This window comes from Nomascus leucogenys, chromosome 3 (genome assembly GCF_006542625.1).
Source record: "Nomascus leucogenys isolate Asia chromosome 3, Asia_NLE_v1, whole genome shotgun sequence".
Taxonomy (NCBI): Eukaryota; Metazoa; Chordata; class Mammalia; order Primates; family Hylobatidae; genus Nomascus; species Nomascus leucogenys.
This window is the reverse complement of record NC_044383.1, coordinates 3,385,001-3,412,716: the sequence shown is the minus strand read 5'-3', so window position 1 is coordinate 3,412,716 and position 27,716 is coordinate 3,385,001. Positions and strand designations below refer to the sequence as shown.

General features: G+C 40.8%; 1 protein-coding gene across 3 annotated transcripts in view; it reads left to right on the top strand.

Moving 5' to 3' along the window:
• Positions 1–27,486, top strand: part of GLRX3 (glutaredoxin 3) — a 43,870-nt gene extending 16,384 nt beyond the window's left edge. The window contains exons 3-12 of one of the 3 annotated variants that reach the window (XM_012505811.2): positions 7,382–7,456; positions 8,186–8,387; positions 13,877–14,049; positions 14,284–14,345; positions 16,493–16,550; positions 18,666–18,718; positions 21,930–21,969; positions 22,060–22,152; positions 26,440–26,518; positions 27,215–27,486. In XM_012505811.2, the coding sequence (XP_012361265.1) occupies positions 7,382–7,456; positions 8,186–8,387; positions 13,877–14,049; positions 14,284–14,345; positions 16,493–16,550; positions 18,666–18,718; positions 21,930–21,969; positions 22,060–22,152; positions 26,440–26,490 (807 nt within the window). In that variant the 3' untranslated portion in view covers positions 26,491–26,518; positions 27,215–27,486. Of the gene's footprint in view, positions 1–7,133; positions 7,223–7,381; positions 7,457–8,185; positions 8,388–13,876; positions 14,050–14,283; positions 14,346–16,492; positions 16,551–18,665; positions 18,719–21,929; positions 21,970–22,059; positions 22,153–26,439; positions 26,710–27,214 lie in introns of those variants that run through there. The other 2 variants (XM_030805295.1, XM_003275472.3) reach the window with 2 other exon arrangements.
• Positions 27,487–27,716: the final 230 nt, after the last annotated feature.

Genomic DNA, 27,716 nt, shown 5'->3' with positions numbered 1-27,716 from the left:
CAAAATCTCTCAGCGTTTTCTTGTCTTTAAATGATTTTATTTCTCCTTCACTTATGAAGCTTAGTTTGGCTGGATATTAAATTCTGGGTTGAAAATTCCTTAAGAATGTTGAATATTGGCCCCCACTCTCTTCTGGCTTGTAGTGTTTCTGCCGAGAGATCTGCTGTTAGTCTGATGGCCTTCCCTTTGTGGGTAACCTAACCTTTCTCTCTGGCTGCGCTTAACATTTTTTCCTTAATTTCAACCTTGGTGAATCTGACAGTTATATGTCTTGGGGTTGCTCTTCTCGAGGAGTATATTTGTGGCGTTCTGTGTATTTCCTGAATTTGAATGTTGGCCTGCCTTGCTAGGTTGTGTAAGTTCTCCTGGATAATATCCTGAAGAGTGTTTTCTAACTTGGTTCCATTCTCCTTGTCACTTTCAGGTACACCAATCAAATGTAGATTTGGTCTTTTCACATAGTCCTATATTTCTTGGAGGCTTTGTTCGTTTCTTTTTACTCTTTTTTGCTCTAATCTTGTCTTCTCACTTTATTTCATTAATTTGATCTTCAGTCACTGATATCCTTTCTTCAGCTTGATTGAATCGGCTATTGAAGCTTGTGTATGCTTCACGCAGTTCTCATACTGTGGTTTTCAGCTCTGTCAGGTCATTTAAGCTCTTCTCTACACTGATTAGTTAGCCACTTGTCTAACCTTTTTTCAAGGTTTTTAGCTTCCTTGCAATGGATTAGAACATGCTCCTTTAGCTAGGAGAAGTTTGTTATTACCGACCTTCTGAATCCTACTTCTGTCAACTTGTTGAACTCATTCTCTATCCAGTTTTGTTCCTTTGCTGGCAAGGAGTTGTGTTCCTTTGGAGGAGAAGAGACGTTCTGGTTTTTGGAATTTTTGGCCTTTCTGCTCTGGTTTCTCCCCATCTTTGTGGTTTTATCTACCTTTGGTCTTTGACGTTGGTGACCTTTGGATGGGGTTTCTGTGTGGATATCCTTTTTGTTGATGTTGATGCTATTCCTTTCTGTTTGTTAGTTTTCCTTCTAACGGGCCCCTCAGCTGCAGGTCTGTTGGAGTTTGCTGGAGGTCTACTCCAGACCCTGTTTGTCTGGGTATCACCAGCGGAGGCTGCAGAACAGCAAATATTGCTGCCTGATCCTTCCTCTGGAAGCTTCGTTGCAGAGGGGCACCTGTCTGTATGAGGTGTCTGTCGGCCCCCACTGGGAGGTGTCTTCCAGTGAGGCTATATGGGGGTCAGGGACCCAGTTGAGGAGGCAGTTTGTCTGTTATCGGATCTTGAACGCCATGCTGGGAGAACCACCTGCTCTCTTCAGAGCTGTCAGGCAGGGACGTTTAAGTCTGTAGAAGCCTTTTGTTCAGATATGCCCTGCCCCCAGAGGTGGAATCTAGAGAGGCAGCAGGCCTTGCTGAGCTGTGGTGGGCTCCACCCAGTTCGAGCTTCCCTGCCACTTTGTTTACACTGTGAGCATAGAACTGCCTACTCAAGCCTCAGCAATGACGGATGCCCCTCCCCTAGCCAAACTTCAGCGTCCTAGGTTGATCTCAGACTGCTGTGCTGGCAGCGAGCAAGGCTCCATGGGTGTGGGACTTACCGAGCCAGGCACGGGAGGGAATCTCCTGGTCTGCCAGTTGCAAAGACCGTGGGTAAAGCGCAGTATTTGGGCAGAAGTGTACCATTCCTTCAGGTACAGTCACTCATGGCTTCCCTTGGCTAGGAAAGGGAAATCCCCCAACCCCTTGCGCTTCCCGGGTGAGGTGATGCCCTGCCCTGCTTTGGCTTGCCCTCCATGGGCTGCACCCACTGTCCAACCAGTCCCAATAAGATGAACCCGGTACCTCAGTTGGAAATGGAGAAATCACTCATCTTCTGCATTGATGTCGCTGGGAGCTGCAGATTGGAGCTGTTCTATTCGGCCATCTTGGAAGTGATCTCTGCCTAAGCTATCAAAACTGTTAATTTAAATTTCTGTTTTGAAATTTATATTTGGCTGTTTGACAAAGATTTTGATTTTGAAATTATATATATATATATATATTTTAAATATCACACATCACAGAGTAGAAGGAAGCCTCTTTTGGAGCTTTAACCAAATGTTCCTGAATAGCAGGTTTAAGTGTTCTCTCCTTAGTCTTGCAGCTCAGTGCCATCATTGGCAAGTGGCCATCCCCATTCTTGGCTTAGGTATAGTGACCACCTTTGTTTAATATTCTGTCAAAATTTATGAAACACTAAATGCCACACAGTAGTCTAGGCACTGAGGATACAGAACATAACACCAAGGGTCACAGACAACAAATAGTAGACATATATGTTATCAAGGTAATTTTAGGTAGTTATAAGTTCTGCAAAAGAAAGAAATAGGCTATAAAAAATGGGAATTGGGATAGGTGGGATACTTTATTTAGATTGAGCTGGAAGGGTGTATCTAAGGAAGAGAGATCTTTTTTTTTTTTTTTTTTTAAAGCGATAAGGTCTCACTCTGTCACCCAGGCCAGGGTGCAGTGGCGTGATCATAGCTCACTGCAGCCTCAAACTTCCGAGCTCAATCATTCCTCCCACCTTGGCCTCCCAAAGTGCTGGGATTACAGGTGTGAGCTACTGTGCCGGCAGGGCCATTTGAAAAATGGAAAGGAGCCAGCCATTGGGAGAGCTAGGAAGAGCTTTTAACCAAAGTGCAGAGTGTCAAAGCAGAAGGCTAGTGGGGCTGGAGGGTGGTGAGAGTGTGACGTGAGGTTGGAGTGGCAGGCAGGCATCAGTGACCTTGTGGGGAATGATAACATTCAGGTCTTATTCCAAGTGCAATAGCAATGACACAGTTCCATTCCTGTCATAAGTCAGTTACTCTGGCTGCTGGGTGGAGACTGGTTTGAAGGGGGAAGGGTGCAGAATAGAAGCAGGTACCCCAGTTAGGAGGCTCCTAGGCCAGGTGAGAGATGAAATAATGTCATGGTCTGAGTGGGATTATATTTTGGAGGGGAGCCCAGAACACCTGTTGATGGAGTAGGTGTGAGAGTGAGAGAAATGGATTAATCAAGGTTGTCTCCTTTTTGATTTTAGGAACTGGATGGATTTTGTGAGATAGAGATGCCTTGTGGGAGGAGCAGGTTTAGTGAGAGGTGTTTGATAGAGCTCTGAGTACAGATGTTGAGTGTATAGTCTGGAGGTGAGGGGAGAGGCCTGGGCTGGGAAGAAGTTGGGAGTTGTAATAGCAGCGTCATTTAGAGCCATAGGATCGGATGAGCCCACTCCAGGAGAATGAGTGTGGATAGGCATAGAAGAGGACTCAGAACCAAGGCTGGCACATGCCGGTGTTCAGAGGTTGTCAGAGATGACAGAAACGGACACTGAGTCTGAGCAGTTAGGGAGCGCAGAGGAAACATGGAGAGCCAAGTGGAAGGTGTTGCAGGAAGGCGGTTGTGGTCACTGTTACTGAGGGATACTGAAGGGTCAGTGGAATGAGGACAGGGCAGCAGCCATGAAGTGGAACATGGTGTAGGGAGGCACTTGGCTCCAGAGACACACTGTCTGCCTACATCACTCAACAGGTTTGTAATTGTCCTAGTCCATTTTTGATACTATAACAGAATACCTTAGACTGAGTAATTTTTAAACAACAGATTTATTGCTCACAGTTCTAGAGGCTGGGAAATCCAAGATCAAAGCACCAGCAGATTCAGTGTCTGGCAAGGGCTTGCTCTCTGTTCCCAAGATGGCACCTTGTTGCTGTGTCCTCACTTGGCAGCAGGAGAAGAAGGGCAAAAACGGACTAGCCAGCCTCAAACCCGTTTATAATGGCACTGTTCCCATCCATGAGGGCAGAGCCCTCTTGGCCTAATCACCTCCCAAAGGCCCCTCTTAATTGCTATCACCTTTGATGTTAATTTCCAGCATATAAATTTAGGAGGGACATATACATTCAAATCATGGCAGTGATCTAGGCCAAGTTATGGAACCTCTTTAAGTTCTAGTTTCTTCTGTAAAATGAATGTTAAAGACAGTACCTGTTATTGTGAGGATTAAGTAAGTCTATACGTGAAGCACACTTAGAATAGTATCTGGCCCAGAATAAATTGTAGCTATTCGTCGTTACTATCACAGTGGCCTCTGATGACCCCTGCTCAATAAAAGTAGAATAGAGAGAGGATTCTCCATCTCTGGATTTACCTGATACCTCCCTTGCGCTTTCTTTCCTTCTCTATAATAGCAGGTGGAACTGGTCCCAAGGTTTGGATTCTTGGTATAGGAAGCAAGTGGTTCCCACTTGAGGCATTTTGCTTGGATTCTGTTTTGGAAATGTTCATGTTTGGTTGGTCCTGAAGTCGTGTATAAATCCTACTTTGACATGTAATCTTTCTTTTTGATTGTAGTAGTAGAAAAAATTAACCATAGCATAGTGAAAAAAGCACAGGTTTTATAGTCAAACAAACTTGGGTTTGTTTCTCAGCTCTGCCATTTATTAGCCATGTATCTTTGGGCAAGTTACCCAAGTTACCTCCTGTGTTAGGGTTCTCTAGAGAAACAGAACTACCTAATAGGATAGGTACAGATAGATGAGAGGGGATTCAGGAGGCTGAGAAGTCTCACTATCTGCCCTCCACACGCTGGAGAACTAGGGAAGCTGGTGGCGTAGCTCAGTCCAAGTCTGAAGGCCTGAGAACCTGGGGGCCGCTGGTGCAAGTCCTGCAGTCTAACGGCTGGAGAATCTAGAGCTGTGATGTCCAAAGACAGGAGAAGATGGATATCTCAGCTCTAGGAGGGAGGGATGGGGCAGGAGGGGTGGGGGATGGGGGTGTGCGGAGGAGAAAGACAGGATTTGCTTTTTTGCTTCTCCTCTGCATTTTTTTTTTTTTTACTAGTTCTTTTCAGGCCTTCACCCTGTTGGATGGTGGCCTCCCCCCACCCATATTGGGTGAGAATGGATCTTCCTTACTCAGTTTACTGATTCAAATGCCAGTCTCTTCCCAAAACACCCTCACAGCCATGCCCAGAAGTAATGTTTTAACAGCTGTCTGGGTATCTCTTAACCCAGTCAAGTTGAAACCTTAAACCAACCATTGCACCTCCTCTTTAACTACTTAATAAGTTGAGATGGTAACATGCTAAAATTTTGCACCTTTCAAAGTTGTCTGTAGCCTAGGCTGTTTTATGTTAAGGCCTTCTCATGGTTTATGGCACAGACTAGGTCGCCCATGAATGATATCTATTTCTGATAATCTTTGAGCTCTTCTGAATGCAGATCCTTTAAAAATACTTATATATTTCTTTTCTATTTTCATTGTTAAAACTGTTACATTAAATCCAACAAAAATATTTCTAACGAATTTTAGTGCTGCAAAGATTTTAGGACTTCAGATGCCCTTGATGTTCTGGAGAACTCTTGCCTTAAATGATATTCCTGTTCCGTTCTTAAGATTTGTCTGTTACCATTGTCTCTGTGTTATGAGGAGCTCTTCTTCTGGGAGCTGATTGAGTGGAGGCAGTTGTGGTAGTTCTCAGCCTTCAGCAGGAATTGTAAGAGGTCATTTGCTTCCCAGAAGAATTGTTACTCCACTGGAAACCAGCAGGAATATAAGAATGTAAGAAGAAATCAGATTTTTTTTTTTTTTTTGAGACGGAGTTTTGCTTATTCACCCAGGCTGGAGTGCAATAGTGCGATCTTGGCTCACTGCAACCTCTGCCTCCCAGGTTCAAGCGATTCTCCCGCCTCAGCATCCTGAGTAGCCGGGATTACAGGCACCCGCCATCATGCCTGGCTAAGAAATCAGATTTTAAAAGAAGATAGGAATTTGTTTTTATGAGTCAGAGTGCTACCTGTTTTGTTCTGATTTAAGATCACATTACCTTATTTCTACTTAGTATTGCCTTTTTTTGGATTTATATTACTTTTTGGTTAGAATTCAGTAGTACTAAAGGAAGGACCCTTCTGTGATCCTTGCTCAATGCCCAGTGTGTAGTGGGCACTCCATAGGTGTTAGTTGAAAGACAGAAAATAATGAGCTGGAGGATGGTAGTGTAGACATGCCCTAGTCATCAACTTTTCTGGTCATTTTTGATCTGAGTGTGCTGTTGTGTATGTGAAAGAAAACACAAACGTCTTTAAAACTTTTGAGAGTCTGTTCTAAATAGCTGTCTTGAATGCCTTATCTTTTTGTTATTTTTTCAGATTATTAGACTGTTGTTGATTTTATAGAATTTTCATATAAGTACATTTTAAAAATGGAAATAATTAAAAATCTTGTTGCAAAAGGGTTTTCTAAAAAAATAAAAATTAAGGTAGTAAAAGAGCACCCAAGAATGTAGGAGATAGAAGATAAAAGCCAAATGCGTAGGACTCTGCTTCCCACTTTCTCTGCAAGCTTTATTTGGATAGATATAATCTGATTGGGTAAGGCTCTAAATAAAAATAGTATTTCAAGCCCAGTGGAAATCTTTTACTCTTGGAAAAATACAGTGTATGTATTTTAAAAACTTTTAACAATATAATTTATCAATAAATTTTATTTCCTACAGGTATAATGTGAATACAGATTTTTATTGGTTTCAAAAGTTTATATTAAATTGACAGTCCTATGAGGGAAGGATATATCTTGGTATTTCTCAAAGTATATCATTTATAAAGACCTGCATAAATAGCTTACAGTAATTGTGCCCTAATTATTTAGAAATTGTGTTACTAAATATGTTTTAAATTCATGCATCAGATATCACATCCTGTCTTGTTGAGGGGCCTCAAGGAAATTATCAAACACAATGCAGTCATCTTATTTAAAAGGTATTTACATTGTAAATAGACCGGAAGCAAGTAACCTAGCAAGATATCTGCCTAGTATCCAGCAGCCTTGAAAGAGTTAAAAGCAAAATTTATCAGACATCAATAGTTTATTGAAGAAATAGTCCTTTTTGCTTCATAATTTGCAGAAGGCTGCAACTGTCAGTCATGATGTACTGCCTCTTGAAATTAGTCAATAGAGCAAACAGCAAGAATTGCTGTGGGCAGAAAATAAGCACTGTAATCATGACATAACTGGGGTCAGTGATTTATGGATTTCAATATAGTAGTAGCTGCATATGATTGAAAATTTACTAGGTCACTAGTGCACCAAAAATTTTATTCACAGCCTCCAGGCATCTTTTGAAATGTGCAACAAAATAAAAACCTCTGAACCTGTTTTGACACTGCAAACTCAGTGGATGACATGCCAGCCCAGTGAGTCTCATTTAAATGTAAATGTGTCATAAACTTTTGTAACATGCTCTTTAAAAATGCCAGCTACTTGAAGGGATAATGCATGTGAAACTGATTTACATATTAAAGTAGTGAAAAAGGACCTTGTAATAATCAAGTTTGAATTCTTTTATTTTAAAGTTGGAAGCTGAAGGTGTTCCTGAAGTATCTGAAAAATATGAAATTAGCTCTGTTCCCACTTTTCTGTTTTTCAAGGTAAGGATAAAGGTGGTACAAGAGATTATCCATTTGTAGGGTGCCATGGGGCTACCTATTTTGTTTCTTTACCCTCTCTCTAATCCCCGAATATTAGGTGTTTGGCTGTTTCTGGCCCTCCACCTTTCTTCTGATAGTCTCATTTTTGCACCGATGCTGAGAAAGAAGACCATGCCAGCTGCTTGCCAACATCTTAGGAAAGTGGCATGGACTGTGTAGGGCCAGCAGCCAGAATCAGAGCTTCTTGATCAAAATTCAGATATGTGGCTGTGGAACCCCAGTGTTCCCTGAGTTGGTTAAATTGGTTGTTTAGAGCATGTGCCTGGACATAATGGAACCTCTGGCTGGTTCTGGTTTGATGAATGACTTTTAGGAAGCAGGTGCACACCTGTGCTTCCAGGCACCTATGGGTGTCATCGTAGTTCCCCAAATACCTCATTTATACTTAATAATAGATTCATCCCAGCCAACATGGGGCAGTCTTTTTTGTATTATGGTAGACTGACCTGATTTGACTTTGAGATGTTGCAGTGTTTTCTCAGGGTGTTTCCAAGAAAAGAAAAAAATTATTATGTATTTCTAAAATTGAGATGCAGTGCAGGCAATTGGCAATGAGGGTTTCTTTTTTTTACATCTCCGGTAATACTGTTGTCCCCTTTAAAAATTTGCTATAACAATGTCATTATTATGGAATGCTGCATGTATTCTAAATAACTTTTTAAACTTTAGAATTCTCAGAAAATCGACCGATTAGATGGTGCACATGCCCCAGAGTTGACCAAAAAAGTTCAGCGACATGCATCTAGTGGCTCCTTCCCACCCAGCGCTAATGAACATCTTAAAGAAGATCTCAACCTTCGCTTGAAGAAGTTGACTCATGCTGCCCCCTGCATGCTGTTTATGAAAGGAACTCCTCAAGAACCACGCTGTGGTAAGAAGCTGCCTTTAAGATAATATAAACAAAATGGGTGCTTTCCCAGAATGGGGTATGGTTGAGATGGGCATCCTGTTTCCAAGCTATACCATACATCTTATACTTGTTTTCATATACCTTTAGAAAATCAAAAAGGTTATAATTCCCAATGACACTATAGAATAATTAGTTTGCATTATGGACTCAGCATGTTGGAACCAAAAGGGGTCTCAGAACTCATCTAATTCAGATTTTTGTTTTATACTTAAGTCCTCAGACTCAAAGATAGAGGTGACTTGCCCAAGGTCACCTGGTAAGCAGAGTTAGGATTAGGTTCCAACTACCATATTGCTGTCTCTTTTGCCTGTTTAGCTACTTTTGCTGTTAACAGTTATTTTTTCTTTCTTGGCAGCCTCCTGTTTTTCACGTAGTTCAGATTCAGCAATTAAAAAATTTGTGGAATTTTTTCGTGTTTTTGTGTCCACCCTGTGTACTTTTGCCTCCCCTGTGTCATCACTATCTAATGATTCTCTTCCCGCATTGCTGTCATTTCCAGTTTATAGCTGCTAGTAATGGAAAGATTCCGAATTCTTGGCTTGTAGTCACGCTTATTTTCTGTACACATGGATGCTTATAATTTTGTCCTTAAGTAAGTTTTAGAGTTATTTGACCCCTCTGGTACTGGGTTTATGTTATTTTCTTTTTACTGTGCCTAGTACAACATTAGTATGCTGCATAATTGAGCATTTAATGCCATTTGATGATGCTGTTGAGACTCTAAGAGTATTTGTATCAACTACACAGGAGGGACTTTATTAAGATAGGGGCAGTAACATTTAGTATGCTCTTGATATGATTACAGCATGTCCAGAGTGACTTTATAAAGATAGCCAAGCTTCTAGTGTGAATTTGATTCTAAATTCTTCCCCGTAGGGTTATTAAATTACATATTAGGTTATGATAATATCTAGTTTTAAAAATAAAGTTTCATGATGAATTCTTATTTTTTCGAGATAGAGTTTTGCTCTTGTTGCCCACGTTGGAGTGCAATGGCGCGATCTCGGTGCACTGGAACCTCTGTCTCCTAGGGGTCAAGCGATTCTCCTGTTTCAGCCTCCCGAGTAGCTGGTATTACAGATGTCTACCACCATGCCCGGCTAATGTTTTTGTATTTTTAGTAGAGACGGGGTTTGTCCATGTTGGTCAGGCTGGTGTCGAACTCCTGACCTCAGGTGATCCACCTGCCTTGGCCTCCCAAAGTGCTGCTGGGGTTATAGGCTTGAGCCACCGTGAATTCTGTCTTAAAAGTATCTCTTAGTTCTGCCTAAAAAATTTCCCTGCCAGTATTTATGTGTCAGATAATGCCTGCTATTTATGTATTGCAAAGCTAGCTTAGTCTGTACTAAACTAAAGGTAGCAACAGATAGTCTCTGTTGCGTTTGTTATTTTGTTTTTAACGGGAGTTGCAAATGGTTTACATTCACCTTCTTCCATGAAACATGAAAATCATTTCTTGTACTTTATGTGGTAGCCACTAAATGGGAACTTAACACTTCAGTGGAATGGATTGTATTCAGCACCTTCACTCAGGTCTCAGGTACAGTAGAACTGGCTGTGAAATGTGGGTGAAGCACACCTACAGTGAAATCTCTATGGTATTCTCTCCTTTGGGGTTGAATAGCAGCAGTCTCAGTCTTTTCTGAATGATAAACCTAATGAAAAGGCAGGTGGCAACACTGAAGCTTGGGGAAGGAGTGCTCAGAGGAGAAGGATGTCCTGGGAAGTGTGCTGCACTAGATGTCGTGCCAGGCGAGCCTCAGGCCCACCCATGCGGCCTTAGCAACTTTGGGGACAAGTCAGGTACCCTCCTTGTGCCTTTAGTTCCTTCTAGTGCTGTTGGGAACAAGATTGGCTGTTGGAGCCAATCTTGGAGGGCCTTTTCAGTGTAGATATTATATGATTATTCAAGTAAATTAGAGAGAAACTTAGAAATTATAATTTTTCTGCTTACCTTTTACTTTATTAAACTGAATTTAGAATATACTGCTAGCATTTTTATATTTATATTAAACTTATTTAAATTATATTTATTATAATGGAGTGACATTTGGAAGACTGTACAAATAATAGAATAAAAAAGAAGCTTTAAAATATTTCAGGGCTGGGCGTGGTGGCTCATGCCTGTAATCCCAGCACTTCGGGAGGCTGAGGTGGGCGGATCGCTTGAGGTCAGGAGTTCGAGACCAGCCTGGCCAACATGGTAAAACCGCGTCTCTACTAAAAATACAAAAATTAGCTGGGCATGGTGGCGCCCTGTAATTCCAGCCACGTGGGAGGCTGAGGCAGGAGAATTGCTTGAACCTGGGAGGCAGAAGTTGCAGTGAGCCGAGATCGAGCCATTGCATTCCAGTCTGGGTGACAGAGTGAAACTCCATCTCAAAACAAAACACATTTCAGAGCCATCTGAAAACATAATGTTATAGATATTTAATTAATAAAAGAGAATAAATATTTTGAGATACATATGATTGAACGGTTACAGTTTCTTCTTTTAAAGTACTTCTGTATAATTTTTATAACTACATTTTCAATGGGTTTTTCTGTTTCCTGATATTTTCTGTTACATGTCTTTCTGTCATATATAGTAAATAGATCATTTAAGAATGTTGCTGTTCTTTAATAAAATACTTAGGATTAATTGGAAAATATTTTTAAACTTTTCTTATGGGAACATAAGTCACCTCAACCCTCTGCTGTCCTTTCTGAGCCTGCTTAGTGGAGCATTGTTTTTGCTCTTCTGCTGGCATTTTAGAGAATGGTGTAGGCAAAGCTCCCTTTATAAAAGCACTGGCCATCTCATCTTTTGAACACGCACGTGGCTGCTCTTTCCTTATTTTGCACCAAATTAGCTTTGAAAGCGCTACCCTCTGCTAACACCACTGGACTCCCACTGCGGAGTATAACGATGTTTGTGTTTTGATTAGTTTGTCCCCACCTTGCTTTCTGCTAATCAGAAAAACATGAATGAATAACATTTAAATTTTATATCTAGAAAAACTTGAAAGCCATTTTTAGGGTCTCTCCTGGAGCCCCGTTGGACTCAGCCCAGCCCCTGCACAGATCATGTCTCCATCTTCTTATCCTTCACGTGGGCTCTACCTGCAGAATTGTATGGTGTGTTATGAGCCTGACATGTAGATAGGGTCTCAGTTGAAAAGAATTGGATTGTCCTTACTCTGTGCTCCTCATGAAGACAGGAAAATGCTTGTTTTAGGAAGAGTTTCCAGAAGCACTGAGGTGTATGTCATCTTAAACAGAATCTTAAATCCTTGAGCAGGTTAATTATTTGGGAATTCTTATAACTATTTCAGATAACAAAGCTTTTAGCAGAGCAAAAGGTATTTGAGGCATAGTCAGGTATTCCTCCTGCAGTGAGAGTCATCCAGCCGGGCTCTTACTTTTAAATCAGCCGCAGAATCAGGTTTCAGAGATGTTTTTTAGGGTTTCTTGTTAGGTAGTGATGAGATGCGGTGTTAGGCACCTATTCATGTCATGAGTAGAAATGACTGGGGGTGGAAATGGGGATTCTGTGGCAGTTAAACATTACTTTTCTACATTTAAATATTTTTATTGCATGCATGCATTTTTCTTAAAGGTGTGTAAATATTTTGTTACTAGAATAAAGCCTTCTTGCCATCTTATCCTTAAGTGTAACATTTCTAGTCTGCCACTTTAACCCTTAAAAATGAAACACTACCAATCAATCTTTCTAGTCTGCATGTAATTGCCTAAAGCTAAAATAAAGCTTTTTCTCAGCCAGTTACAGTAAAAATGAGTTAATATATTGGCAACAGAATAACCATCAGCAATCAGCCGTTAGCTGTTTACTAATGAACTCCCAGATGAATAAAAAAATTTCAGAATCAGTGTTTTACTTCAGGCTGTACATGAACTTAACACTTCAGATGTAGGAAAAGCAACTTACACAAATAAATACTAGTGCTTCATCTCAATAAACTGCAGATTTGGAAAATGTTTAGAGCTCACTTGTAGATCCATGTTTTAATAGTAAATATGATTTTGGGTGACATCAGTAAAGCCCATTCTTGCAATTAATCTTATATTGAATTTTATGGTTTGATTTTATTTAAAAACAATTGCTGACACTGCTAAGTCTTATAGAAATTTTGAATCTGAAGAATAGGTTCTTTTCCAGTGAATTACAACTGTGTTTGAGAAGAAGAATGAGGTGTGAAAGAGTAGGGCCTTACAAAGTATTGGGAACAATGGAGAAGAATTGGCTTATGGAAAGAAAAATACTTTTTTTTTCAGACTAGGCTAATAGGTTTATAAAAGACTGATATTCACACTCTTATTCTTCAGTTCTAATGTCATAATAAGATGATGTCAAAGCACAGAATAAAAATGTGTCACAAAAGTATAATAAAATTGTGGAACATAAAATTGTCACTGTAGTGTAGTAAAAAAATTACATTACATACTTTAGGGAATGTAAATAGTTTTAAAAAAGAAACTGTCAAGTTATGACATGAGATGAGAAAGAATACTGTCAATCTATTGATGGTTCATATGTAACAACAGAGAAGATAGCTTCAATGATTCACAGATTCAATGTACTGTGTGTATTTTAGACTACAGGAGAACACATGCCTTCTTGATTTTTAATTTATCCTACTTAGAGATAGTGAAGATTGAGAACTACTGAAGTCGGAACTCAGGAAGTAGTAAAATGGCAGTAGAAACGAAACAGCATTGGGTTTTCAGTATAGTCAAGTAGTAGTTAAAAATAACAGTTGTAGAATTTTTTCCTCTGCCCAGAATTGATTCTCGTAGATTCACAACAGAAAGGCTGGGAAGGACTGTCAGAGCGTCAGATCAGTCTCCTGATTACTAGGAAAGTGCTGAGCGGAGGCCACCCATGGCCTCATAATGTGTCACCTTGGTGGGTGGAGGGAGCAGGTGTCGGATTCAGATTTCTGGTTTTTTTTAAGGACAGGGTCTTGCTCTATCACTCAAACTGGAGGCTGGAGTGCAGTGACAATCTCATAGGTCACTCCAGCTTCAGACTTCTGGGCTCAAGTGAGCCTCTTGCCTCAGTTTCCCCAGTCTCTGGGATTACAGGTGTGCACCATCACCCCCAGGTGTCTGCTTTTTGGCTAGTGCTATTTCTCCTGTGACAAAAAATGTCCATGATACTGAAGAGTAACCAATAAATACACACACCTCCCCCCCTTTTTTTTTAATATTCACAGTTGTGTCAAAAAGTTAAGTCATATCTGAGTGTGTGATATGGTTCAAGGTCAAATAAGGGGATCCAGGAATTTATTTTCTCTTTGTATATTATTCAGCCATGCTAATTAACTCACCAGCAAAATAAGGCAGGCGTCTATGTCCTTTAGGTGATATGTACGCTGAACTAATGTATTATCATGTGTGTGTTTCGAGAGAGAGAAGTTAAGTGCTTTATTTTCTTTTTTTGTGTACAGGTTTCAGCAAGCAGATGGTGGAAATTCTTCACAAACATAATATTCAGTTTAGCAGTTTTGATATCTTCTCAGATGAAGAGGTTCGACAGGGACTCAAAGCCTATTCCAATTGGCCTACCTATCCTCAGCTCTACGTTTCTGGAGAGCTCATAGGAGGACTTGATATAATTAAGGTTAGAATTGAGAAGTCTGTGCTTCGTAAAGGAATTCCATTTAGGGCATACTTTTTAAAATGTTGTGATAAATCTAAGATACAGATTTCTTATGAATCTATATTTACTAATAAGAACCTGCAATGAATGCATAGTATTTCTGATTAGTTGATTGATCAATAATCTGTGTTATGGTATGATCAAGGAGATTTATGTTATAAATTTTTTCGTAAAACTGACATGTGCTTATTTTAGGAGCTAGAAGCATCTGAAGAACTAGATACAATTTGTCCCAAAGCTCCCAAATTAGAGGAAAGGTAAGTGTTTTAGAAGGTTTCAAATAGCTTATCATTTAATATGTTAAAAATATTTTAAAGTCCTCAGGTTTTGCATTGCTCTTTCTGTGTAGAAATCAAGGATTTGGTATTTGTGTGCCAGAGGTCATAATTGTTTAGTCACATTAGCCATGCAAACTTTGGCAAATCTAATTTGTATTGGAGAAATTTTAGCACCAACTTAGTGATCATGTGGAGGATCTTCTTTGCTTTTATAGAAATGTCATTGTTTCTGTGGAACAACCAAATTTTGCTTACCTCTCTGCATTTCAGAGCCAGGGTCCAGTTGTTTTGTCACTGCTCCTTGGCGTAACCTCAGCACACTCGTGTTTTCCTGGGTGCAGCCTTGGTGATTGCTGTGGGTGCTGCCCCAGCGCCAGAGCACTGAGTGACAAGTGGTGAGTGTGAAAAGCTCATCACCTCGCAGCAAGCTTTGGGCACTTCTCATGGCCTTTCTAGACCACGAGAACTTACACGAACAGATTTTGGAGCTGTGAAACATGTATTTGTTTTATCAAGGATCTCACTTGGCTTTTAGAGAAGTTCTCTTACAGAAATGTTGGACTTTGGTGTGTAAGGCAACTTAATGAGATTTTTATTGCAGTAAATGTGAATTAATATAGAACTTTAAAAAGGAATTTATTATATCAGCAATCAGCCATTCATAGTTGGGGCTGGAGATTGTAAGGTAAACCTTCCTTTGGTAATTTTTTTTTTGCCATGTAACATCTTGAGAATTTCTAAAAGTGTTTAATAATAATAAATACATTTGTCTGTTGTTAATTAATAATTTCTATAAACAGTGTTCATTCCACGTATGTCAGGCTGATCTTTGAGTGCCGCATTCTGTCCTGTGGTTTGTACCATTTCCTGTGTTGTTCATGAGAAAATGATGCTCCTCATCCCTTTGTTGACTCTGGGCGTCTTCATGTGTGGTTCTTGCCTGTAGCCTGGTGATGCCCTTGGCCCATGGAGGCTGTGTGGTCTCCAAAGACAGCCATGTTTTTTATATGCTTGTATTTGCTGTTCAGTTGATTTTTCTTTTCTGCTGAGTACACTTGCTGCTGTTAATGGCCTTGTCTCCATCAGACTCCATTTTCCTAATGTGCTGCTTCTAAATCTGTGCTTGCAGACACCAAAAGGTAACTGGCTAGAATTATGTAGGAAGTAAACTTCAGCTTATTTTGAGTAATAGTTTAAAGGGCTCCTAGTGAGCAGAGTGCAGGAAGTGGAGTTCATGGACTTGTGACGTGTATTTTGGCAGTACATTGTGAGCTGTGGTTCCCTGTATCCAGGTGGCTGGGTTAGTTGGGTTGTCAGGGTCAGCGTCGTATTCCTATGTCTGTTCCTATTTTTCTCAACTTGAGCTAATCCCACTCGGTTGGCAATGTAAGTGATACAGCTTTCTGCATGATTTATGCATTTCGTTTGGGATGAGTTTATAAGGCGATTTTTGAGCTGTGAATTGGGAGAACATGGTGGCGTGACCCCATAGGGCTTAGGTTCTTTAGTGACCCATTGTCCCAACACTGACTTTTCTTGAGATTTGTGACTAAACTTGTGGCTGTATACAGATAATTAAAATTCCTGACAGCATGTTAGATTATGATGTTTGAAAGACTGTATAAAATATAAAACATAATGTTAAGATGAGAGAATTTGATTTTAGTATCTGGCATTAGTTGATGTTCTGAGGTTTAACGCTGTCACCCTGCAGTCCGACCTTGTGAGCTTTACACGTGTACAGTGGTATGCAGCATCATGATGGAAGATGGCGCACACAAGATCTAGTTCTGGAAGTTTTGGATGGGCTTAATATATAGGCCCTTTATTGAACAATTCCTTACTGAATTGGTTATTATTATTATTTTTTTATTACTGTGAGTTGATGGGCTTAAATTGCAGCTTGAAGGAACATTCGTTGCCTTAAAAGCCATATTGTGTTTTACAGTGGCTTAGGGAGAGAATGAAATCAAGGAAAATGTCAACGCATTTGCTTGTTTAATACCACTCAAAGCTGTGAACTGTCATCCTGCCATCCCTCAAATATGCATGTTACTCACGAAGCGGAGGAAAAGTGGTGTTGCATAATTGAGCTGAGCCGTTTTATATCAATTTTCTCTCTTTAGGCTCAAAGTGCTGACAAATAAAGCTTCTGTGATGCTCTTTATGAAAGGAAACAAACAGGTAAAGAACTCAAAAATGGTTTTATTTGTAATTTCTTTTGATGTTAACGTCTGCAACAAGGGGACAGTTAAATCTCTTTTTCCTAGCTTTAGCTAATGAAGCTGTAGCGGTATCAGGAAGTTATCCAGGCCTTAATTGGTGCTTACGGAGATCAAACAAAGTAATCTACATTTTGCTTGACTTTATCATCAACATCTCAGTGGGGTGCATTTCTTTCTACTGCCAAACTTTGTCAGCTAGCGTGGTCAACACTGTTAACACTTTACTGGTTGTATGAGTTGTTATTTCATTATCTTTTGTTTGAGTTTGTGGACTGTTGGAGCGTGCAGCTGAGTCACTGGACTTCCTGAATGCAGGGAAGCTGGTCGTGCTTGGGTTTGCACCCCTAGATTGTCCTTTTGTGACAGTGGAGGAGCAAACCCTGGCTGTAGCAGGTGTGCTCTGTGTGTGTTTGATGAATGAGTGAAATGGTCAGCAATTCTCATTTGTAATGGGATGGTTCTTGTAGCTTTCTGATGCAAGTACATATTGATTGTGCGTCATTTTGAATATCAAGTTTGATAGATTACTTCCACCAATAGTTTGAGCAGAACTAATTTTCTTTCAGATTGAGTCCAGAGTGGTAATTTCCAGAAACCAGCCATACACATTTATATCGTATTTTGTAGTTTTCATAGCAATTGAACTTCTACTTAATTCTCAATCAGTTGTTGAAGTAGGCAGGGTTGGACAGACTTTGGCCTATTTTAGAGATAAAGAAACCAAAGCTTTGAAAGGTGAGGCTGTTGGAATAAAGAAAGTGCCTCACTTGTTAGCGAGATGCACCGGGCAAGTGACACAGAGAACCACTTTGCTCATTGGGAAAGGGACACAGTACTTCACAGGGCAGACTCTGGTTGCCATAACTAGTGTGTTAGTTAACATAACTAGTATAATGAAGCTAATTAGTTGACATAACTGGTTAATATAATTAGGTAATGAAAGTAACAGTAACAAAGAAAATGTTAATATAAATTTCAGCATGTTGGAAACATTAGGTTAGGGCCTATATTCTTTGATTTTGGTTCAGTGTATTGAAACAATAGAGGAAGTTAATAATTCCTAGTAATGACAAAGTGACATTTTTTCTTATTCTCGGTAATTGTTTAAGTGGATATTTATTCTCAAAACTGTTTTTTTTCTGGAAACCTAGAAGGTATTAATACATTTTGGAAACAGTGTTATTAGGGCTATTAAAATGTTTACATGGTACCATATCTTTTCCACAAGATTGCTGGAATTTGGAGTCCCGTGGCATGAAAAAAGCTTAAGATTTTCATAAACTCAAAAAAGTGTTAGTATTCTGTAATGTAAAAATAAATGAGGCTGGGTGCGGTAGCTCATGCCTGTAATTCCAGCACTTTGGGAGGCCAAGGCAGGTGGATCCCGAGGTCAAGAGATCGAGAACATCCTGGCTAACATGGTGAAACCCCATCTTTACTAAAAATACAAAAAATTTGCTGGGTGTGGTGGTGCGCGCCTATAGTCCCAGCTGCTCGGGAGGCTGAGGCAGGAGAATCGCTTGAACCTGGGAGGTGGATGTTGCAGTGAGCTGAGATCGCACTCCAGCCTGGGGACAGAGTGAGACTCCATCTCAAAAATAAATAAATAAATAAATAAATAAATAAATAAATAAATAAATAAATAAATAAAAGAAAAAGAAAAATGGGAGTCAGAATCCAGTTGGAAATGGAAAAATAATTGTCATAATCATTGCAAAAAGACTAAGTGAGTTAAGATCATTTTGCATGAGTGAAGTAAAGAATGAACTGAAATCTCTGTAGAAAATCTAGGTTTCACTTAGAGGAACTTTTTGACCACAGAGATTATAAACTTGGAACACATGTCATCTCAAGTGGTTACAAACCAAAGGAAGTCTGTGGGTCACTCGTGCATGGGTTGATGTGTACATGGGTTCGTACTTGAAGAGGGGATGAGCAGAAGCTCTGGGAGCTGAGTGAAAGTAGTGGCAGCTATGCTGGACAAGTGCTGTGCTGGTTGACAAGCGTATTAGGTACAACCATGCTGCTTGGGTCATATAAAAATTGTAATCTTTGCAAATGTTTTTTCATTTAGGAAGCAAAATGTGGATTCAGCAAACAAATTCTGGAAATATTAAATAGTACTGGGTATGTAAATGTTGTTTTCAAATGGTGTATTAAAAAAATTCCAACCTGGCCAGGCGTAGTGGCTCACGTATATAATCCTAACATTTTGGGGGGCTGAGGCAGGAATATTGCTTGAGCCCAGGTGTTTGAGACCAGCCTAGACAACATAGTGAGACCCCATCTCCACAAAAAATAAAAAAATTAGCCAGGCATGGTCACATACATCTGTGGTCCCAGCTACTTGGGAGACTGAGGTGGGAGGATCACTGGAGTCTTGGAGGGTGAGGCTGTAGTGAGCCGTGATTGCACCACTGCACTCAGCCTGGGTGACAGAGCAAGACCCTGTCTCAAAAAAAAGAAAAAATATTTCAACTTTTCAGTTCTGCCACTGATGCTTTTCAGTTGTAATGTCTATTTCCATAAATATCTGTACTTTCTTTATTTTTTGCTGTATTGTTTTATGAATGCCTTAACTTAGATCAAAATAGTATTTTCTGGCCAGTGTCAGCCTATTAGTAACATAAAGGAGGTCCTTAGGCAACCTTTGGAATAACTATTTGTCTACTTTCCCAGAGGAAAGTGTATAACTGAGTCCTCACCATGCATAAAGATATTTCAGGGGAATATATTATAGGTAGTTTTAAATTTTTCCCAAATATCCTCGTTGCTAAACAATACAGAAAGCTGAGGGGCGCATATTAAGGTCCATTACCTGGATCCTTGAGGTAGCGCAAGTTAAACTGCAGTGCTCCTGGTTTTGATGTGCTCAGTGGTGAAGCTGTCAGGTAAGAACATTGCCATTGATTTTTGTGGTTAAAAACAAAAGCACTTATTTGGAGATATACAGCACATGTTCTGTAGGGTTTGTCAGATATTTTTGTTTATTTCTCATTTCATGATTGCATCTTTTAAAAATCATGTATTCTGACTGTAGCTTTAAATAAATTACTTTCAAGTAATCTTTGATATACTTCAAAGATCTATTCAAAATAGTTGAATAGCACAGGTTGAATACGATTTCAAGGACATAAAAAGAATATGGGGCCAGGCACAGTGGCTTACACCTGTAATCCCAGCGCTTTGGGAGGCCGAGGTGGGTGGATCACTTGAGGTCAGGAGTTCGAGACCAGCTTGGCGAACATGCTGAAACCCCGCCTCTACTAAAAATACAACAATTAGCCGGGTGTGGTGGCGCACACCTATAATCCCAGCCACTCAGGAGGCTGAGGCCTGGAGAATCACTTGAGTCTAAGAGGTGGAGGTTTCAGTGAGCTGAAACCACACCACTACACTCCAGCCTGGGTGACAGTGAGACTGTGTCTCAAAAAAAAAAGATGTGGTTTTTTTTTTTTAGATTATTATGACATTTTATAGAGGCAAGTATAGTCAGTTTATTGTAATTGTAACTTCAAGCCTGTTCCTTTCTTCACCCCTGCCCTGGGCCGTACAGTGGGGGCTGGCTTGTTTTTGGTCATTTTTGATTTTCCCCTTTCTTTGTCGACCCTCTGCTGCAGCTCCACAGTGAGACACACACAGTCCATCCCTCTCTAGCGGCACCAGGTTCCTCAGGTGTCTTCTGAGCCGACACACTGGGCCTGACCCAGCTCATGTCTTTGGTGGAACATCTTGGTAACTTGGCTTTCTATCCCGTATCTGTCTAATCTCCATTGTATTGAAAGCACCCTGTTGTCGCAGTGAGCAGGAGGATGTTTTGGGAGAGAATGACCTCCCAGCTCCGGACTTGCTAAGCATGATTGACCCTAGGATGAGTGAGGCCATCCAGGACCTTAGCTTCTTTTAACGTGAACAGACCATGCTCTTGCTGGGAGTCAAAAGTATGTGGAGAAAACTCCTTTTTACTTTTTCTCATTTCTTATCTTGTCCTTTAGTAGCCAAAATACACATGCATGAGTGGCTGAGAACCAAGTGTATACTGAGGTTTGAAAGGTACCCTTTATGAATAACTTTTAGGAAGCGTGTTGGCTGTTAGGACTCCACATACATACTCTTGGGCCCAGTGCTTCCTGGATCCTTTATGAATAGTTGTATAACTCATTGTTTTGATCACAGTATTAAGAGATCTGCCACCTTTAGTTAGTTCAACTTGAACAAAGACTTACATTGGGGTTTTTAAAAAGCATTAGGTTTACGTTGGGGTCTTTTTTTGTTCTTCTTTCAAACATTCCTTTTTTGGTAATTGCTTCTGATTTATCCCGTCATTTAGTTTTTTTGACTGTTCCCTGCACCATAGACAGTTTCCTTGGGAACTTGTTTACTAAATAAGATTTCCCTATGATGGTTTCAGTTTTATGGAAAGTCTAGTTTTTTTTACATGTAGCATTTTCTTTGGCCACCTTTGGGAATTGCACCTGTACCCTCAGGCACCCTGCAAGGATTTAGGCATACATGCTTGCTAATACCTGACCACCTAATGGTGAAATTGCTCTGAGTAGGTAGAGTTGGATATTCATGCAGTGATTTTTCATTCTTTGTACAAGTAATGTTCATTGTATGGTATAAAGCCACAAAGCTTTCATTGGCCTTTTGTACATTAAAAACAGCACCCTCTCTGAAATAAGTTTAAGTGTGGAAAGCATGTCTCTTGCTAAGGTGGAGGGAGCTGGCAGCGTGGTTGTCATCCGGCTGCTGAGCCCTCCAGCCTCTGTCCACGAGCACTACTACATCCTGCTCCATGGGCAGCTTCCAGGAGGTTAAGAAGCAGCAGCCTGGGGTGGGTTAGATACTAGAAGTGGGTGAGAGTGTTCAGTTAATGAAGGCTCGTGCAGATGGGGATGTGGGTCTGACCCAGGGGTTGGCAAGTTGCAGCTGGCTGCCCATTTTTGTAAATAAAGTTATATTGGCACATAGCCACATCCCTTCATTTGTACCTTGTCTGTGGCTGCTTTTATGCTGCCCAGCAGAACTGAGCAGTTGCAGCAGAGACTGTCTGGCCTGTAAAGCCTGAAGTGTTTACTGTCACACTCTTTAAGAAGAAGTTTGCCCACCCCTGGTCTAACCCAATATTGTCCGGAGAAAAATCCAGATAAAGTCGTGTGTTGGAATGACTCTGTGTAGTACCAGATTAAGAAGTAAAATCATTTCCATTGGTCTGTAGTACATTTTGTTAGCAATGAAACGGTTTTCTTGATTATTTTAAAAACATCAAATGCATAGAGGTTTTACAATTTGATTTAACTGTATTTCCAGTTAAAATGTCTTCTCTTTTTTGCAGTGTTGAATATGAAACATTCGATATATTGGAGGATGAAGAAGTAAGTTCTGTGTTTGATGTTTCACCCTTGTCTTAGCTTTAATCATAAGGGCCTGATAGGATGCTTTCAGGATTCCTGTTGTTTCTTTAGGTTCGGCAAGGATTAAAAGCTTACTCAAATTGGCCAACATACCCTCAGCTGTATGTGAAAGGGGAGCTGGTGGGAGGATTGGATATTGTGAAGGTAAGGCCAGTTCTTCTGCTGTTCTAAAGAACGGAAAAGATTTTGGTATGTTTAAAAATAATTTCATATTGAATGGAAACTTGAGAGTTGTTTTTGACTCCTGTTTCCAGCCTGACTCTCAGACATTTCTAGACCAGTATCACTGTTTCTGTATGCATGAGTACCCTGCCATTCTCACTGTCCCCACGCGGCAGCCTGTTCTCACTTCCACCTGAACTAACCATTGCATCTCCTTTCTGTGCGGCGATCTTCCCTGTCACTCAGGGTCCTTGTTAGATCCTGCTTCAGCTCCCAGCCAACAAATTATTTCTTCTTGCCTTACTTACCTGCCCTTGGGTGCATGGAGTGACAGCAGTGTGAGGCCTGTGGCCCAGTGCTGCCTATCCTTGCCACAGAGGCCAAAGATCACTGCCCCTGGTCCCCCGAAAGAAAAAATGTAGGTCCCTTTTTGGTTTTCAGATGCTTGGAAATCTGTTATCTGTTAGATTGTGTTTTAGATAAGACACCATTTCTTAAGTATCTTGAGTCCTTCCTGATGCTTTGTGTGTTTTAGGAGTTCAGTAAATGGTTGTTGGATGGATAAGTGACTTTACTTCTTGATTGAGTTTTAAATGGATGTTACTTTGCATGTATTTAATGTCTAGAATTTAGGGCAGGCCCACCAACTAGCACCTGTGTGCTCTGTAGCTCTTTGATTAGCCCAAAACAATGAACAGAAGCTGTAGCTTTAATATCTACACACAGGCCCCACTGCATCCCAGGCCCACTGTGGGCATGGTGGCATCGAGGAGGGTGGTAGCCGGTTGGGTATAGAGAGGAGCTAGACAGGAATGCTGGGCAGGAATGCCAGGTTCTGCTCAGGGACATGAACAAAACTGCCCCGAAAAGTGGGCTGCTGACTGCCCTCAGGCCTTCCTCTTGCGTCAGTCCATTAGAGAATTTTCTCTGAGGTCAGATCTTCGACTTTTTATGTGGAAAACAAATAGCAAGTAGTATTACTTCCAGTTATGTTGTAAAATAAAAGTTTTTTTGTTTTTTTTAATTTTTTTTTTGAGACAGAGTTTCACTCTTGTTCCCTGCTGGAGTGCAATGGTGCAATCGCGGCTCACTGCAGCCTCTGCCTCCCAGATTCATGTGATTCTCCTGCCTCAGCCTCCTGAGTAGCTGGGATTACAGGCACCCGCCACCACGCCCCACTAATTTTTGTATTTTTAGTAGAGATGGGGTTTCACCATGTTGGCCAGGCTGGTCTTGAACTGCTGACCTCAGATGATCTGCCCGCCTTGGCCTCCCAAAGTGCTGGGATTACAGGCATGAGCCACCGTGCCCGGCCAAAATAAAAGTTTTTAACACGTGCTTTTGTAAAGTGAAGCACTAGCCTACCACTGAAATGACATCAGCACTTTGGACCAATATGTTTTATAAAAACAAAGCTTGAGTTCCATTGACGCAGAGGCTGTTTTTGTCCTTCGGTGGCCTCTGTGTAGGTTTTGTTTCCTGTGGAGTTCCAGGTTTGATATACTCTTAAACAAGCCAGTGAGACATTTTTCCTGGGGAATGGTCTCACTCCTGGAGGGAAAAATTTTTAAGACTATAGCTCTTGAATAGCCCTGAAGCAGCAAAAACAGATCTGCATTTGTTTCTTCCCTCCCTCCCTCCCTCCCTCTCTCCCTCCCTCCTTCCCTCTCTCCCTCTCTCCCCTCTCCCCCTCTCCCCCTCTTCCTCTCTCTCTCTGTATATATATATAATCTTATTTTTTGTAAGACACAAACAGTACTCGAAACCCCAAATACTCTTGAGCCTGTTCTTGTCTGAGTGTTTTATAGCCTGTACCTTAGCCATTGGTAACTCTTGGGAAGATACAATCAATAAATCTCATTTAATTCTAAAGCTAAGCTGCGTGGGTAACTTCTTTTTAGTTATATAACAGAGTGTTATATGATTTTTTATGTTCACGTGCTAAGAACATATACATTTGAAATGTGTGATATTGTTAACGTTTTTCCTTGAGAAGATACATGGAATAGCTCTTACGATGCCATTTTGATCTGTTTCTTGCAGAATGCAGTTCTTCATGTTCAGTTCAATTAAAAGATGTTTGAAATGGTCTAATCTGGCTGGCCTCTTTGGAGCAATGAGCGTTTGTTTTGTTGAATGAGGGACTGGATAATGATTTAGTTACTCAGGGGCCAATCTAGTGTCCTGAGAAAATTGTGAGTTGTTATTGCCTCTGAAGAGTAAACGGTTCACTACTGCTGTTGCAGAATGTTTGGTCTTAAGACAGTTTGTTGAGAGAGATTTAGAAGATTTGGTTAGGTTTAGACGTTCCACCTGCCGGCTCACATTAGCAGCGGTGAGGATGGTGAGGACTGCCTTATTTGGCACACTCCCAATGTTCAGGCACACTGCTTTGGTGCTTTAAGAGGCTGCTTCACGTAATCTCCCAAGCAGCCTCAGAGAGCAGAATTCTTCTCAGTCAGTAGTTGAGGAAACAGAGACATGGAGAGGTCAGGTGAATTGTCCACCATCCCATAACTAGTAAGCCATTGAGTCCAGATTCCACCTGAGGGCCACCTGCCCTTGCCCACTCAGCTGTGTGGTCCTCTCCGTGCCTTCTTGAGTGTGTGCTCAGAAAAGTCCTGCTGGGTCACTTGGAGGGGCAGGGTGTCTGCTCGTTGAATAGGTAGAAGAAGATCCCTAGACATGACTGAAAGCCGTCTGGGTTTTGTGTGACAGCATCATTCCTATTTGAATTTCATCCAGAGAGGAGGTCATATGGATTTTAATGGTTTTATTGATTGATGTTTATGCTGTTCAGTGATAACCTGAAATGTTATATTAAATGTTTCTTTAAACCAGAAAATCTTATTTATCACATCTCTCCTTTCAAACTTGGTGTCTATAGTCCAGATTTTAAATCTGAAAAACAGGCACAAGGAGCATGGCGCCTGTACTGCAGTTCCAGTCAACCTAGTGGTAGCTCTTTTGATGCCATGTCTGTTTCTGAATTGTTAGGTCTTTTTAATGGTTTCTGCCTTTCCCTGTTACTGGTACTCTAGCTTTTCCTGAGGCAGAGATGTATTCCCAGGTTGGGTTTCAATAGCAAAGCCTGATTCCTCTCTGTGAGTGGAAGAACGGGAGGGGAACAAGCATCACATTTGAGTAGACTTTTAACGTCACACTGCTTTTTTTTTTCTTTTTTTTTTGAGACAGAGTCTCACTCTGTCACCCAGGCTGGAGTGCAGTGGTGCAGTCTTGGCTCTTGGGTCACTGCACCCTCCACCTTCTGGGTTCAAGCAATTTTCATGCCTCAGCCTCTTAAGTAGCTAGAATTACAGGCACATGCCACCACGCCTACCTGGCTAATTTTTTTTTTAATAGAGATGGGTTTTTGTCATGTTGGCCAGGCTGGCTTCGAACTCCTGACTTCAAATGATCTGCCCCCTCGGCCTCTTAAATTGCTGGGATTATAGGTGTGAGCCACTGCGCCCAGCCACATTACTTCATTTTTCAGCCTTGAAAGTCACTTGATGTATTTTCCTTATTTATTGCTATAGTTTAAATAGGGGGCTTCATTGGCTCCAGTTGCTGCGTTTCCTAATACTAAACAAGCTGTTGGTTTTAGGATGCCTTAACTTCATTTATTTATTTATGAATGAATGAATGAATGAGATGGAGTCTCGCTCTAGCCCAGGCTGGAGTGCAATGGCATGATCTTGGCTCACTACAACCTCCACCTCCCGGGTTCAAGAGATTCTCCCTGTCTCAGCCTCCTGTGTAGCTGGGATTACAGGTGCCCACCACCATGCCCAGCTGATTTTTGTATTTTTAGTAGAGACGGGGTTTCACCATGTTGGCCAGGCTGTTCTCCAACTCCTGACCTCAGGTGATCTGCCCTCCTCGGCCTCCCAAAGTGCTGGGATTACAGGCATGAGCCACTGCACCCAGCCTTATTTATTTATTTTTTAAGAGACAGATTTCACCATGTTGGTCAGGCTGGTCTTGAACTCCTGGCCTCAAGCTATCTGCCCGCCTTGGCCTCCCAAAGTGCTGGGATTACATTTGTGAGCCACCACACCTGGCCAAGAATACCTTGTTAATTTTTTAACCTGATAGTGTATTCAGGGTTTATGGCTCATTTAGTTTGAGAGTGTTAAGAGACTGGAGTTTTAATCCAACAGGTGTTTCTTTTGGTTCTCAAATATACATACAAGCTGTGATTGTTTAGATGTTTCCATCTTTTTATATATGCATATACATATTATTATTGTTGTTTTTTATTTTTAGGAACTGAAAGAAAATGGTGAATTGCTGCCTATACTGAGAGGAGAAAATTAATAAATCTTAAACTTGGTGCCCAACTATTGTAAGAAATATTTAATTACATTGGGAGCAGTTCATGATTTAGTCCTCAGAAATGGACTAGGAATAGAAAATTCCTGCTTACTCAGTTACATGTTTTGTGTATTTCACAATGTCGTGCTAAATAAATGTATGTTACATTTTTTTCCCACCAAAAATAGAATGCAATAAACATCTTCAAATTATGAACAATAAGTGTATGAAAAAAGTGTATCTTTACAGCAATATTAAACATACAGCTACTATAATTAACCCACCTTAAATCTCTTTTTCTTAGTACATGAGTATCTTCTAGCAGTTAAGAAAGGCAGTCTTCAGAAAATGGAGAACTGTGGCGGAATGCAGTACACAACAGTATTTAGGACAACTCCTTTGCCAACACAATGGCTCCCCTCGCTGGTGAAAGATCTCTTTACAGCTTAGGAAAAACAACGGAAATTAGTTTCTGATGTCATTGCTGAGCTCGGCACTGGTTAAATTGCAGAGGCAGTGTAGGATGTCTGCAGGTTTACAGACTCATTTCACAAGGCACCAGTAGTGAATTATCAAGAAACATTTAAGAGGAAAATGACTTCTCATTGAATGTGGTACAACAAGCACTTTTTTCATAAGGTCTAGAAGAATGGGTAGTCATGACAAAGAATGGAAAAGTATTGTCGTTTGTTGTAAGCATCACTACTTTTTTTTTTTTTTTTTTCAGACGGGGTCTGGCTCTGTCACCCAGGCTGGAGTGCAGTGGCACGATTATGGCTCACTGCAGCCTCGACTTCTCGGGGCCAAGCGATCCTCCTGCCTCAGCCTTCTGAGTAGCTGGGACCACAGGCGTGCACCACCATGCCCACCTAATTTTTTTTATTTCTTGTAGAGATGAGGTCTCCTGCCTCAGCCTCCCAAAGTGCTGGAATTTACAGGTAGGACCACCACACTTGGTCCACTTACTTATAATAAACATTGATTTGGTCCTTCAAGTTCCTTTGGTCCTTCTATTGAGAACAGTTTGAAGTCCATGAAAATTTTAACAATAATTTTGATCCTGAATCTAACATATTTGAAAAATAGTTGCTCCACTAGGCTTCCACAGTGCAGGCTTCAAATGGGATGGCTAAATTCACCTCATGGTTCTTAGTTTTTTTGTACTTGTGGCACATTCTCTTCATATATTACCCCACCCTGTTTGTTTGGGCAGTTAAGAGGCTGGCACT